The 16261-nt window shown below is 40.4% G+C and overlaps 1 protein-coding gene across 2 annotated transcripts in view; it reads right to left on the bottom strand.

Moving 5' to 3' along the window:
* Window positions 1-16261, bottom strand: part of NCAPD3 (non-SMC condensin II complex subunit D3) — a 764397-nt gene that overhangs the window by 656635 nt on the left and 91501 nt on the right. For both annotated transcript variants that reach the window (XM_078681814.1, XM_078681815.1), the window contains exons 5-6: window positions 3012-3182; window positions 2082-2143 (exon numbers count right to left, since the gene is read on the bottom strand). In XM_078681814.1, the coding sequence (XP_078537940.1) occupies window positions 2082-2143; window positions 3012-3182 (233 nt within the window). The remainder of the gene's footprint in view (window positions 1-2081; window positions 2144-3011; window positions 3183-16261) is intronic.

Genomic DNA, 16261 nt, shown 5'->3' on the forward strand with positions numbered 1-16261 from the left:
AGTGTCTGGAGTAGATACCTTGACCTCGCTGGTTTAGAGGGATTGCTTCCACCACTTTCTTGTGGCACATTGTGTTGATTTCCTCCTGTAAACGTTTGAGACGAGAAGTGGACGACCTTGGCAGAATGGATGGTGGTGGGGCAGTGAATCTGGACCATAGCCATGTTTAACAATATTTAAGACCCAGGCATGCGTTGTTATGCGTTGCCACTCTGCAAGATAATTTGCAATGCTTCCCCCTACCGGAGTAGGTAATGGAAGAGGGGGGGGAAGAGGAGTAAGGGTTTGCTGTTTCAGGTTGTCGTCCTCCCTGGTTAGCTTGTTGGAAGTTCTGTCCTCTGTGTGGCTTGCGCTGTGACTGGTATGGTCGCTGATATTGTTGCGATCTGCAGGACTCCCTCTGTGAGGAGAAATGGCGGTGGTACGGGTGGAATCAACTCTGCTGTTCTTTAGACTTTTCTAATCCTACCACTTTCAAAATATCCATTTCCTTTTATCATTCTCGCCATTTCATCGTCACCATGCGAGCCGAAGTGGGTGACACTGGAAAAAGGTAAATTCTGCAGACTTAACTGAGCATCAGGCTTCAGAGATGTCAATTGCAGCTGTACATGTCGACGTAAAGAGATCCAGTGGCCGTAACTGAGCGGGTAGGATCCAGGAATCCGCTGCAGCGCCGATAACCTAATTGGGGACCATAGCTCCCGTCTGGACGATTTCGAGAAAACCTTCCCAGTGCTCTTTTGGGAGGTGATAAGCAAAGTGGAGAATGGAATCCCACAAGGCATGGTCGTACCGTTCCAGTGGGGCTGGAGCTGTGGCACTGGCTGCTTTCATGGACATAGCAGCGGAGCTGCAAATTTTGCATCATGAGGAATCCACCTTTTTGCTCTCCTTATCGGGGGGAGAAGTATTATACGGTGAGGTGGCATGAGATTTTGGTGCCGCTAAAATTACCACTGAGTCAGGAGTAAGAATTGCAGATCATGTTCCAATGGTCGATTTTTCTGTTGGAGCCTTGAAGGCGCAGATTTTGTTGCAGCACGCGTAAAGAACTATTCCATGGCTGGCCGCAGAAGACCTGGCACTAGTGGCTGTGCGTTGGTGGAGAGTTTCAGAGTTGACAGAAGTTGGTAGAGCAGGGATCTCTATAGGAATGCTCAATTTCGATGCGCCTCGAAGCAGGACCGCTTGAAAAGTGCTGATATCAATTGGGGAGGACAGAGGTTGAGGCGAGTCTGACAAGGTAGGAGAGTATCCTCTGGTAGACTAAGACTTATCTCTATGGGGATTGAGTTGCTAGCGTGATCTTGACCTGCGTGTCAGGGAACATTGAGACTCCAAAGAGTGCCATAAATGGGACCACTTCCATGAAGGAGAGGAATTCTCCTTCCTTTGTCCATTTTTTAGTTTCCTTTAGGGAAACAGTCTTATGAGAACATTTCATGGCAGCAGACTTTACACAATATACAGTCATGGGAATCTGAGCCCTTATAGCTGCACTGCCAACAAGGCTTGACGCTTAAAGCCCTTTGGGGAGACATTTGACCTAGTTGCTGTTGCATAGCTCAAGAATTTATGTTTGAGACACCATGCAAACCTTTGCAACAGGTCTTGGATATGTAGAATAACTGGAAGTGGCGTACGAGGTCCTATTGGTGCCTAATATACCCTGAGGGCATCACATCTAGAGGATATATTCCTGTCCGAGGCACATGGCATCACCTGTCCGCATTGGAGAGGGTAAAGGTTTTCTGTACCAGTCTAAAGCCTAAAAGGAGTATTATTAAAATGAGTTTCTGTTGAAGATGTATCCTTCAGGAAAAGGAATGCTCGCATACACATAAAACTAGCAAATGTGCCCACCATTAGAACCACTTGCATAACACCCTTCTCAATTAACAAGAGTAGGGCTTAAGACCCAATCACAGCCAACTTAGTTTGCCAGGTAGTAACATGGCTAAGATGGTCGGGCATACCAAGGAATCCAGAAAAGCCCTTCAGTCACCAGTATTAGGCTATTAATATACCCCATATTAATCATTAAAATAGTTCCTAAGAACAAGTATAGAACACTGCACCTTGATGCTGAAAACTGGATCTCATACAAAACGGATTCAAAATGGGTCAAACCGATGAAGATCTGCAAGACAAATAGGAAAATAATAAGCCTTATTAAGCAGACAAAGTTGAGTAACAGCAACTCTTCAAGATGATGTAAGACCCCCCAGAATACATGGTGATTCTAGTTTCTAAGTGCAAGACTCTTGAAAGTACCACTGAAGGTTTGTAGAGATGTAATTACCTTAACTCGATAGGTTTATTCTTTAGTCACCATTCATTTGCTATTATATTTACAGTCAAGTGCACAAAGAAGATGCTCAGTGGGAACTAACTCAAAATGTAAACCGAGGTCTTTGCTTACACAAGCCATGCTCATGTACTTTCAATTTATACACAGTTCTCCACAAAATACAGGTACCATCTTCCAATTCAATTAGCCACTCTGGTCTGTGAACACAGACAATAATCTAGGATCTCTTATAAGAATACCCACATACCTTCAAGTAAAAATATGTTTAACTGTCTAATGGTATCCAGTTTCCATGCAAGGAACGGCTTGTTGGATCCTGATAAGCCTCTGTTAGTGTTTAAACATTTCTGGAACTCTATCTTTCCAGAGATACATACATTTAGTCTTAATCATTTTTAATTCGCCAAACAATATCCCTTTTGAAATTGTTCAGGAACACCATCATATCAAGTGTATACAAATTACCATCCAAGTTACTCTGTGGCGTTTGGCAATCAGTTTCAACTGTACACTATGTCTTATTAGATAAATAGCATAGATAAAACACCACATTACTGTGGAATGGCCCTGCATCAGTTGTGCAGCAAATACATCAAGGCTGGCTATACAGCTTTTATGAATTAGCTTAAGGCTGGTGCCTACATAGAGTATGTTACACCAGCACATGTTTTTACTTAATTTGCACTTTTCTAATTACCTGGATGCAGTGCATCATGCACTGAGGTTTTTCTCTGAAGGAAAATTTTGGCAAGAGCCGTAAGAAATTCTTCAGCAAACGAAAAATGGCCTCTCGAATTTGAAGGAGATCCCTGGGGGGAAAATGCATTTCATTTTCCTGCTCGCCCTCTTCTTCAGATAGATCATCCATCTGCAATTGGCAGACAAAATGAACATAGCTGATCAACAATGCTACAGTTTAAGATTTTGTACATCATACATTACAGTCATGCTTTTAAAATTCTAGGCAAAGACGTGTGGGCCCCTTTTAAGTCAGCAAAATATTACGACCATTGAGACTTATGAAAATTGATTTTAGCAGTTACTAAAACTAATAATAAAAATAAATTAGGATGCAATGCCGAGCTCAGTAAGGTAATGTATATGAAACAAAGTGAGGGCCTATCTTTCTCAAATCTTATTCTCCTTAATCAGTTTAGCACACAACACTGCTTTCAGTAAAGTTTTTCCCATCATAAACGCTTAAAAATTAAAAGAAATGCAGCTTAGTCTTTATGAAATAAAAAGGGAAGTGAACAATGATGATTAAGTTGATGAGGCTACGCCCACTTGTGCTAAAACCCCAATCTGTAACTAGGTATCCTATTAAGATACAGAATGTGCATCTGATCTAGGTGAAGCCCTTTAACCTAGTTAGAAACAAGGATTATTGAAATTGTATTTATATAGTGCTTACTACCCCTGAAGAGGCGTCAAATCGCTTTTCGGTGAGTAGCACAGTACTCCGAAACCCAAAGGATTTGAGGTGGATTAGTAAAGGGAAATATAAATCGTTATTCTGAGTGGTAGACATGGAAGGCATTTAGTTTGATTGAATAGGATTAAAGGCGGGATATAGGGAAGAGTCTAGATAGTGTTTTTTGGGACATCATACATAGTACTAAAGTTAGGTTTGGGATGAGTCAGAGGAGGGAGACAGGAGGGAAGAGTCTAGTAAGTGTTATTTTGGAGAACTTAGTAGTAAAATAAGGTTTTGGGTGAGTCAAGGAGGGATAGAGGAGGTAGGAATCTAGAAAGGATTATATGGGAGATCACAGTAGTAGAATGAAGTTTGGGATGAGTCGGAGGAGATGCAGGATATATTGAGAGGTAGAAGGTAAGTCAGGGTAGTGCATTGGAGGGAGTTTTTTTAATTTCTTCCTACAGTAAAAGGTTATATATATATATATATATATATATATATATATATATCGTAACTCGGAATCCCGGTTGAAAGCCAGTACCTGCTCGCGAGTGGGTCGTTTTCAGAGTCCCGGAAGCCCAATATAATTAACCAACCATTCTCCCATCAGGAAAACACGTAAACGACACTCCAGGAGTTGCTGTGCTCGAAAATTTATTTGGCAGCAAAACAAACAACGCGTTTCACCTCACGGCTTGTTCACGTTTGCTGTGAACTCCAAACCATAGTCCTTTTACATTCTCAATTAGTAAACATCAAAATAGGACTTCTTGTGCACACCTATAAGTGAAAATATAGCGGACATCTTGGAACAGGAAATACCATCGTTTTTCTGCTTATGCCAATAATAGTTGTGACTTAAGACTCTTTTAGAGCTGTATTTTAGCCATAATCCATAGTATCTTACATTTTGTCGCTAAGCAATACGTTATATTAGGTTCAACTAAACAAATAAGGTTATAGTTCACCAAAATTATATTTTCATAACCAACACCATTCTTCACTCCATGTCTGTCCATGCTGGTATATGGTATTTATCGCAATTCATCATGTGGTCGCATGAGAAAATAAGAAAATGTGGGCCCACAATTTCGCCCCAGTGGGCGTGAAAACGCTATGTTGGATGGGCACAACACTTTGTAAACAATGATATTTAGTATCACAAGCACCAAGTGGGCATTATATCAGAATTATTTTCCCATTACCAGCAACATTATTCAGTCCATATCTCTCCATGTTAGTATAAGGTGGTTATTTCAATTCATCATGTGGTCAATTCAGACAATAAGCCCAAGTGGGCATTATATACATGTATATCACATTATACTTCGAGCTGATGACCACTTATTTGTCATATCCTTTAGAAAAGTGGTGACCTATAGCTTGATCTTGACTGTTTGCTTCATGCGCTTGATTTATTATCATATTAGATTTGAATTGAGTCACAAAAAGTCTCTTCCGTGCCATATATAATTTTTCTTGAACTGTCATTTCAATGTATTATTGTTCCAATTGTCCATAATTGTAGAAATAAATTCTGTGAAATTAAAAACATATATACAAAGGTTTTAAAAAAAGACGACTAAGCTGTCCAGCTACTTCTTTTCAGATTTTCAACAATGTCCAATATACAAGCTGATTACATTTTCTCCGTTTTTATTTCTCTAAATGAACAGAAAGCTCCTCATGATTATTTAAATCCTGAGGGATAGTAGTTTCAAAATCAATGATATACTTCGATTCCATTTTACGAAGGCATGTTGTTCTATCACGCCCACGTATTCCCAGGTCCACTTTGTCCAGTACCACCATTCTTAATAGACTTTCATCTTGAAAATGATATTTGAAAAAGTGTCTTGCCACTGGATATTGTATGTTATGGTTCCTAATAGCTCTCAGGTGTTGTAGCTCTCTCTTTGGCTTTTAGAGTAGTACTTCCTATGTACCATTTGTCACATGGACAAATGAGTAAATTGACACAGTACACGTCCCTGGTAACGTCACCTCTTTACAGTTAATACTGTTTCGGCAGGCCTTGCACGATCTACAGCACCTAAAGCCTGGTATATCCTTAGGGGTGTTAGTGCTGGTCACGGAATTGGGGCTGAGTTCATCTCTTAAAGATTTACTCCTTCTAAACGTAACTTGTGGGTTATCATTTAGATGTGGTTTCAGATGTTGATCAGTTAGCAACACATGCCAATGTCTATTAAGAATCTTCTTCAATGCAGTTGCCTGACCTGAGAATGTAGTAATGAATCTAATGTTAGACACAGTGTTGCTGACTCTGTTTGTATCCAAAAGTTCTTTCCTCTCTTTCGTTTCTACTCTTTTCACAGCTCCCTGTATGGTTTTGTTGTTATACCCTCGTTCTTTGAAGCGTTTGATCATTGTTGTTTGTTCATTCTCAAACGCTTCCTTGGTACTACAATTACGTTTGGCACGTAACAGTTCCCCATAAGGGATGCTGTTAATAAGGTTTCTGGGATGTGCACTCCTTGCATTCAATAAACTGTTACCGGCTGTTGTTTTCCTATAGAGACTAGTCGTCATCACTGTCCCTCTGATTTCAACCTTTGTGTCTAGAAATTCCATCTCTGATCTGTGTATATGCTCAGTGAACTTAAGATTCATATCATTGGTGTTCAGCTGGCACACGAATCTTCTTACTGACTCCTCAGTGCCATTCAATCAACACCTTACTCTCCATTCACATGTGAGCACGGTGGTTTCGGCATGTTTCTTTATTTTACGCACCATCCGCAAAATTTCACGTTTTTTTTCCTTGTCAGCCCTCAAACGTGTTCTTATGGCAATGGTCCTTTCACGTTTAGACTATGGTAATGCACTCTATAACGGTATCCCCAACTATGCCTTACGTCGACTTCAGCTTGTACAAAACCAAGCGGCCCGGTTGGTCCTTGGTTTATCCAGATCCCAGCACATCACCCCCGCCTTGTGTTCCCTTCACTGGCTCCCAATTAAAGAGAGAGCTTTGTTCAAACTTGGCTGCCTCACTTTTCAAGCCCTGGCCGGAACAGCTCCGGCTTTTATTACGTCCATTGTTCACCCTTATGTTCCCAGCAGACATCTGCGCTCATCCGCCCTCTCTCTCCTGGTGGTTCCCCGCTTTAGGAGGAAGAGGTCGGGAGGATGCAAGTTTGCTGTCCTTGCCCCTTCCTTTTGGAATTCTTTACCCCTACCCATCCGTTCCTCAGCCTCTTATATTGAGTTTCGAGGGAGACTTAAAACTTTTCTTTTCCAACAGGCATTCCCAGCCTGAGCTGGTTCTGAGTCTGTAATCTGAATTTGAGCCACCTCCACAGCGCCATGAAACCGTCCGGTATACGTGCGCTATACAAATACGTTTAAATTCAAATTCAAAATTCCAGATCAGAAAGATATCGTCGATATACCTCAGCCACAGGACAACTTGGTTGTTATATTCGGCAATGTCGCTGGACACCTGCTCCTCCCACCAACCCATGAATAGGTTGGCATAACTGGGGGCGAAGCAGGTGCCCATCGCCGTGCCCTGTGACTGACGGTATACCAACTCATCAAAGACAAAAAAGTTATGCTGTAAGCAGAATTCAATTAGCTCCAGTAACATATTTGAATGCTCCAAAAACGCAATGGATTTGGATTTCAAGAAGTGTCCAACCGCTTGTATGCCCAGATTGTGTTTGATGCATGTATACAAGCTGTTTACATCTAGAGTAACCAAGATGTAAGTTGGTTCCCAAACAATACCTTCTATACTTTTTAGAAAGTGTGTAGTATCTTTCAGATACGTGGGTAAAGCCACTACAAAAGGTCGTAAATAGTAGTCAATATATTGGGAGGTTTTTTCAAGAAGTGAACCTATCGACGACATAATAGGTCTCCCTGGTGGATCAGTGGCATTTTTATGCACTTTTGGGAGTAGATATAGAATAGGAGTTCTGGGATGGTCACATTTCAGAAATTGATATTCTTCCCAGGTAAGCAACCCTTTGTCTTTGAAGTTCTGTATCTTATTTTCAAACAAACCTTTTGTAAGTCTCACCTCAGAGAAAGAACTTGCCTCATAGCAGTTTACATCTTCTAACTGTCTATACCCTTCTCTCAGATATTTATCTTTTTCTAAAACAACCACGTTGCCCCCTTTGTCCGCATGGCGGATAACAATACTAGCATCATCTTTGAGGCTTTTGATTGCATTATATTGTGTAAATGTCAAGTTCTTTTTATTGTTAGGCATACGATCATGTCTCAGTTTCTTGAGGTCTTGCAAAACTCCCTTTTCAAACACTTCCACTGCCTCACATGTGATCTGTGGAATGAACTTAGATTTTACCTTAAACTCACTTCCTGGATTCACACAGGTGTCAACATCATTATCATATAGAAATTCATCACTGTCAATCCTGCCTGATGAGATCATTTCCATTAATTCAATATCATTAAGATCCAAATTACTTACATGGTTATTTCCCACCACTGTAGGGGGCCTAGGGGGGTGAGTTTCAAACCATTTTTTTAATTTTAACTTTCTTGAAAAATAAAACAAGTCTATCCTCGTTTGAGCATAATCAAAGTTATTACTGGGACAAAAAGATAGTCCTAATGAGAGAACTTCATGTTCATGCACACTCAAAGGTCTATTAGATAAGTTGATTACCGTCATTGTTGTTTCTTGTTGCCCCTTGTTGCCATTCCCTTGGGCTGCTTTGCGGCGTTGTTGTCTGATTTGTGCTTTTTTGTTCCTTTCGGTCTTCCCCGATTTCCCCTGCCGCGTCCTCTTTGGTTTCCGTGGTCTTGTTGCTGGTCTGTCCGTCCCTGATTTATTACTTGGAACTGTAACAAAAAACGCTTCCTTATTTCTTCCTGATCATCCATGGCACTTTGATTTAATCCCGTGGTAGAAAGATCTTGCATGCTCCCATCTGAGATGTCACTCTCTTCTGGTTCTGTCTGTGCCACTGTTGAAGCGCTTTTGTTTATTCTCAGGGTTGATTTGTCATATAAATGATCATATTTTCGGTGAAAGGTTAAGGTACGTCCCGCCTGGTAATCTTTATAATCCCGGAGGAATTTTCTCTGCTTCTTTGCTGTTATTTCTTCCTCCAATTTGTGCATTTTTACTTCCAAATTTTTAGTATACTCATCAAAGGCATCCTTCCCAGTTAGTGGAATTATTTCCGCAATTAGTGCTTCAATTTGTTCCAATAGTTTCTTCCGGTCTTTCAGCGCATATTTAACCAAAATGCGCATCATTGTCATTGAGCATGGCACCGAGTTATTGGACCATTCATCTAACATTTCTGGGTCTGGATCCTCAAATGTGGGGACAGTGAAATTTCTCAGGCCTCGCGGCACTCGTCCTGCATCAATGTATCTCTGCAGGGATTCTGCTTCCCACCATTTGCCAAGTTCTTTTCTGTTTAATTTTTCCAATTTTGTAAGAAGTGTTTGTATTTGTGCCTCCTTACTTATATTGGCTGCTTGGATTTTTGGATTACTAGACACTCCGCTTTGCATAAAAAACAGCTTGTCCGCTGCCGCTTTTCATCTCGAGTCCATTGCTGCCATTTTTTGTTTTTAGCGCACACCTTGATTTCTAGCAACTCCTGCCAATTTCGGAGGACGTCTCCTCCTTTCAACAATCAGTCTCTACCCCGCTTGACGTGTCCTGTGCCAGCCCGCCTTAAAACCCACACGTACTGTTCGGAACACCGTCGCAGTACCACTTCACGCTCTGGAGACCAGGGACATTGCGAGTTCACGGGACCTCAGTCCAGCTCACTCGCACGCCACCGGTACACTCACATGTCTAGTAGACCGCTGCCGATGTCCGGGTTTCCGCGTCGGGTTCTTCGGCAGTTCTGAACTAACAGGACCAGAATCCTTTTCACCATGTATCGTCCTTTCGATGTAGCGAAAATTGCCAGTTCTTGGTCTTCACAAATGACAGAGCGCGGTTTCAATATTTCTCATTAGCGCTCCTTCAAGGACGTATTCTGGGTTTTAAAGTCAGGCAGGGGAGCGGACCGGAAAATGTAAACAGCGTAACTCGGAATCCCGGTTGAAAGCCAGTACCTGCTCGCGAGTGGGTCGTTTTCAGGGTCCCGGAAGCCCAATATAATTAACCAATATCTCTCCATGTTAGTATAAGGTGGTTATTTCAATTCATCATGTGGTCAATTCAAATCTAATATGATAATAAATCAAGCGCATGAAGCAAACAGTCAAGATCAAGCTATAGGTCACCACTTTTCTAAAGGATATGACAAATAAGTGGTCATCAGCTCGAAGTATAATGTGATATACATGTATATAATGCCCACTTGGGCTTATTGTCTGAATTGACCACATGATGAATTGAAATAACCACCTTATACTAACATGGAGAGATATGGACTGAATAATGTTGCTGGTAATGGGAAAATAATTCTGATATAATGCCCACTTGGTGCTTGTGATACTAAATATCATTGTTTACAAAGTGTTGTGCCCATCCAACATAGCGTTTTCACGCCCACTGGGGCGAAATTGTGGGCCCACATTTTCTTATTTTCTCATGCGACCACATGATGAATTGCGATAAATACCATATACCAGCATGGACAGACATGGAGTGAAGAATGGTGTTGGTTATGAAAATATAATTTTGGTGAACTATAACCTTATTTGTTTAGTTGAACCTAATATAACGTATTGCTTAGCGACAAAATGTAAGATACTATGGATTATGGCTAAAATACAGCTCTAAAAGAGTCTTAAGTCACAACTATTATTGGCATAAGCAGAAAAACGATGGTATTTCCTGTTCCAAGATGTCCGCTATATTTTCACTTATAGGTGTGCACAAGAAGTCCTATTTTGATGTTTACTAATTGAGAATGTAAAAGGACTATGGTTTGGAGTTCACAGCAAACGTGAACAAGCCGTGAGGTGAAACGCGTTGTTTGTTTTGCTGCCAAATAAATTTTCGAGCACAGCAACTCCTGGAGTGTCGTTTACGTGTTTTCCTGATGGGAGAATGGTTGGTTAATTATATTGGGCTTCCGGGACTCTGAAAACGACCCACTCGCGAGCAGGTACTGGCTTTCAACCGGGATTCCGAGTTACGATAGATAGATAGATATATATATATATATATAAATAATTTTTTTTTTTTTTTTTGTGGAATGCCCATTCAGGGCTGAATTTGCAAAATAATTATTATTTGTGTGTTCTATGCCCATCCAGGGCGCAATTTTGTCAGTGATTTAACTGAATTTACCCCACTTAGAAATGGTGGTCAGAATGCACTATACATGTCCTTTCTTTATTTTGTTGATTGGCTGTATTTAAATCTTGCCTAAGGGTGGCGCCGGCCTCTAATTGAGAAAGGCGGTGGCCGAAACGCGTCTTAGTGTGTTTGTCCAATAAACTACATTGGAACAGTCCCCCGTGAGTGCTGCATGCTTTGTCTGTGACTGGCGTGGTACCGTCTCCCGCCATTGAAAGCACCCGGCCGCGAGTGAAGGCGAGCAGACGGACCGTGAGCCTAGATAGATATATATATATATATATATATATATATATATACACATACATACATACATACATACACACACACACACACACACACACACACACACACACACACACATACATAACTACATAGAAAGGGTATCTAAATATAAGGGAAACGGATATAAAATTGTATTGCATAAAGTTCCATATGTGCAAGTATGAATGGATAGCTAGAAATTCTGGACTTTCATGTACTGCTGTACATAAAAGTTAATTTATTTGGCCATTTTTCTAAGTTTTCTGTATATTTATTTGTATGTTTTCCTCAGTATTTTAATAGTGGAGTAAATATATATAGATTCATTTGTTTTGCTTATATTTACATATTGTGATAAATAAAATAGAGACCCATAAGCATCTAATCAAATAACCTGTATGAAAACTATGCAGTGACCTATATATACGTTAAGCACAAAATAATGCATATACACACACAATATATTAACCATAAGTAATCTATACATTTGTTAAGCAGACCTAATAAATATCTACTTATTTTTAATCATAAGCAGTATATATTTGGACAAAAATACAATAGTAATCTGTAACTCTTATGTTTGGGCGTAATGAATTACATTGTCGGCTGCTTGAACAGAGAAAGATGTACCATCCATGTTTTTTTTCTTGTATGCTGGGGTTTTGAGGCGAGGTGCCTATCTTGTGTGGAGGCTCCTTTGTTATATGTATTAGATGATTTTATTCCGGATAAAAAAGTGGTCCTGTTCCATGTATTGCTTTGTGGGAGATGCAAAGCAACATGAAGGTGGATCTTCAGGCAACGATAACCAATGTAGGGCCCTAAAGGCAGGGGAAATCTGGGCTTTTGGTTTTATATGTAGGAGTAGTATGGCAGCAGAGTTCTGAATTTGGTTACGTTTTTTCATAGTTGATAAAGATGATCTGTAGTAGAGGCTATTGGGGTAATCCAGTTTGGACAGTACAAGAGATATAGTAGCTTGGACCTTATGTGAAAATCCTAGATGGGGAAGATGCATCACAGAGTTCTCATAGTAATGAAGCTCACTTGCTAAAATGCCCACTTTACCATTCATTGGTTATTTGGAGTACATGGTAATTCCAAGGTTTCTTATTTCCGTAGATATTTTAGAAGGTGGTCCCAGATCATTAGGCCAGACGCAGAGTGGGTAATAACTTTTCCAATCACTACGTCAGCATTTCTGTTTTGAAAACATTCAATTTGAGGTGGCTGTATGTAATCCACTCATCAACGGATCTGAGGCAACTAAAGATTTTTGAGTGACCAATTTCCTTAGGGCTTTCCAGTTCAAAAAGTATTTGCATGTCATCTGCATGGTAATAGCATGCAAGCTGAAATTCATTGATCATTGCCGGTAATGACTTCATGTATATGTTGAAAAACATGGGTGAGATGATAGAGCCTTGAAGAACCCCTGCTTTTCTGAAGTACGGTATGGAGGAGAAAAGAGGAGTATGAATGACAGTTGTCCTGTTTGAAGGTAGGTGTGATTTAATCGAGAGCGGTCCCCTCTATGCCTGCTTCGTAAAATCTTTGGATTAGAGTGCCATGGTCAACTGTGTGTGTCGAAGGCGGCATAGAGGTCCAAGAGAAGTAGTGCAGCAACACCATTCTGGTCTAATATGTTTTTAAGGTCATGCTTGAGAGTTGGAAAGTATGGAGTTCTCTTCAATGAATTGTGACATCAGGGGGAATGCTGCTCTTTCTAAATCAGTTTGCCCAAGAAAAGCCGATTTGAAATTGGTCTGTAGTTGTTTGGGTCATGTGGGTCCAGGTTTGTTTTGTTTAATAATGGCCATATATATGCGTTTTTTAGGTCTTCTGGAAATAATCCTGTACTTAATTATTGATGATTTCTTTTTACTGGTATGACAGCAGAGGTAGTAAACAGAATGTTCTTGAAATTTTGTGCGGGACAAGGGGAAAAGGGGAATCGGCTGGTCAGATCCATAAATTCACTTTGTGATAGTGGTTTTAAGGAATGCAGAGGCTAGGATAGCCTAACTTTGGATGGGGACTTTAGAAAATGGATTGATGCCAGTGGCTTTACTTTATTTTAAATAGGAGTCTAATAGTTCTGCATATATTGTGTAATGATTTGCAAGTTTGTTAATAAATTCTTGAGTTGTGATTAATTCCTTCTGTGCATTTAGGTTTACGACACAAAGTTTTATGAAATTCTTTTTTTGCACACTTAGCATTTTGAATTCTGCCTGAATAGTACCTTTTTTAGCTTTGATTGTGGACTTCTATATTCTGTTCTGTTTGTGTAATGGGAGTTTGTCTTGATTACTATTTGTTTTGAGCCAGGTGCGTTGCAGCTTTGCAATTTGTTGTTTTATCTTTTTTAGTTTTGCCTTCCTCCAAGGTACTTGTTTTCTTTTGTCCTGTTTTGTTATTCTTGGTGGCATTAGGATATCCGATACTTACTGGGGCCACTCAAAGTATTTGACTGACATTTATTGTGTCTAGATAGTATATGAATGAAATGGAATTTATTGTGTTGGAAGTTAGTGGTGTTTCAAAGTATTCAAAATTGAGCTTGTTCCACTGTTGATAAATTAAAGCATGCACGGTTGCCTTAGATATGTTGATTTGTGGTGTTTTGAATTGGAAAGCTACCAGATGGTGGTCTGACCATGTGATTGGAGTAATCCTTCGAAAGGTAATTAGATCTGGATTTGCAAAAATGAAATTTAGGATGTGTACGGCAATTTATGTAGGTTTGTGGACGAACTGATGTAGGTTCAGTGTGTCTAGGACAGCGAGGATAGTTCTTGGATGGGGTATATTGGGTTTGTCTAACCATATGCTTAGGTCGCCAAGAATGTGTAGGTTGGAATGTTGGGTCATACGTTCTGGCCTAAACTGGTTTTAGGTTGACTGTTATGATGGTGCCTACCTTGGTATCAAATGCAAAAAGAACAATTGATGGACAGAATGTGGAACACTGTCAATCATTTAGCCCAGTACAGAAATATGGGCCTAAACCCATCATTTTTTGCTCACTATGCCATCCTAGTTTAAACTCAGCCATATGCAAATCAGTCGTGACCCGGACCCCATGGGAACAGTGCAGCCCAAACTGCCTGGCCAGATCCGCCCTGGATCGCAAACAAGCATCCTGGGACCGGTTTCGGTCCTTTGCTACCTTGGCATCAAGTCATCTCCAATTCACAGCTTTATTTTAATTCAAAATCATTTAGCACGCATCATAGTATCATCGCCTAGCATGCAGGAAGGGCGTGAATTTAGTTTTAATAAGTTAGAAGTAAAACAAAGTACGTATTTATCCGAGTTTGTTTGATTTTGCATTGACATATATATTGGTTGAGTTGCAAAGGTCGATAATGAATAACCATAACAATACAGGCCAATAGAACTGAACATTACTTATTGTTAATACGAGACTGCACACTGTTACACAAGGTGTATGTAAGGGAACCAAAGACCCTACAAGCACTTCATATTCAAATACTGGAACTGTATATGATGAGTTGCATGATTACAATGTGACAATGTAAGACCTTTTCTGCTTATGCTAATGTTATAAAATCAATAAAATATGTTAAAAAAAATCATAGTATCATCATCTCTGTTTTGTCGAGCCACAATCCTGAAATATTTGCATTGGCAACCATATCGGATTGAATATCGTTTAAAGTATTTTGCATTATCTATTGTTCTTTGCATGGAATTGTGCCCAAATGCATCTCTCTCTGCCAAACTAGTTACAGATAGGGGGACCACCTCCCTACAAACCACTCTGGACATTGTTTCCATTACTGGACTTTTGTATGCTAGCTTAATTCATTCTCCGTGTGGTCATATTGTTTCGCCTAAAATGAACTAGTTCGACTAATACACTCGAATTTCTGATTTGTAGGTGAAATGTTCAGGACCAGAGACAGCATCCATACTGACCCAGAGTGAGGGCTCACCTTAGATACAGACAACTCATCTTCTTCGAAATTCCGATCAGTTATTAGTCCACGATCCTGGATTTTGCCTAACGCCCAGAGGGGTCCGTGCTACCCCTACGAGGCCTTAAAGTCCTTTTTCGGCAAGTAGCACGCTACTCCCGAACCCATAAATGATTTGTGGTGAATTAGTACAGTGAAATCCCAAAAGGTAATTTGAGTGGTGGATATGTTAGTCAGTTATTTGGCTTGAGACGGATAGCGAAGGTATAGAAGAGGGAAAAAGGTTTGCATTTATATAGCACTTGCTACCCCTGATGAGGTGTTTAATCTCTTTTTAGCGAGTAACACGCTACGCCGGAACCCGGAAAGGATTAGTGGTGAATTATAGTGAATATGAAATTAATTTAAGAGGTGGCCATGTCTGTTTTTGGATTGAAAAGGATAGTGGAGTGGGAACCAACAGACCTTAATCACACGGAGCAGGACTGGGCCTCACTCGGTATCACACTGGCTAAGCGGAACATCGCTCAACACTAGGGAGCAAAGACGGCCCCCTCGCACCAGCAGTGGTGTCGCGACCTAGACAGTGCCATGGCGGCGGAAAAGGCAGTATTTATTAATAGAAAGTGTCCTCGAAAGTGGAAGCGAATGTGGGGGAAATGGAACGTGTTTGGTGGGAATATATGCACCCCCCCACCTGAAGAATCCGATTTAGAAATGAGTGACTGAATAATGCAGACGATGTCCCCCCTGTTTAACTGTTTAACTTTTTAAGCACTGTGAGGGTGGGTCTGCTGGGTGCGGTAAAGTGTCGAAAGTATTCATACTCTGTTCACCCGGTGACCGAACCTTGTACACTAAATGCAACGAGAAATAGATCAGAATGTACTCAGATTTGTTAGTAGCATTTGTCAATAAAAAAAAAATGTTTAAAGGAAAGGATAGTGGAGGGATAGAAGAGGGAAGGATTTCTTTGTTTTTTTGTTTTGGAGGTCATAGAAGTAGGAGAAGGCTTGGGATGAGTAAAAGAAGTATGGAGGCAG

This window comes from Lissotriton helveticus, chromosome 3_1, assembly GCF_964261635.1.
Source record: "Lissotriton helveticus chromosome 3_1, aLisHel1.1, whole genome shotgun sequence".
Classification (NCBI taxonomy): domain Eukaryota; kingdom Metazoa; phylum Chordata; class Amphibia; order Caudata; family Salamandridae; genus Lissotriton; species Lissotriton helveticus.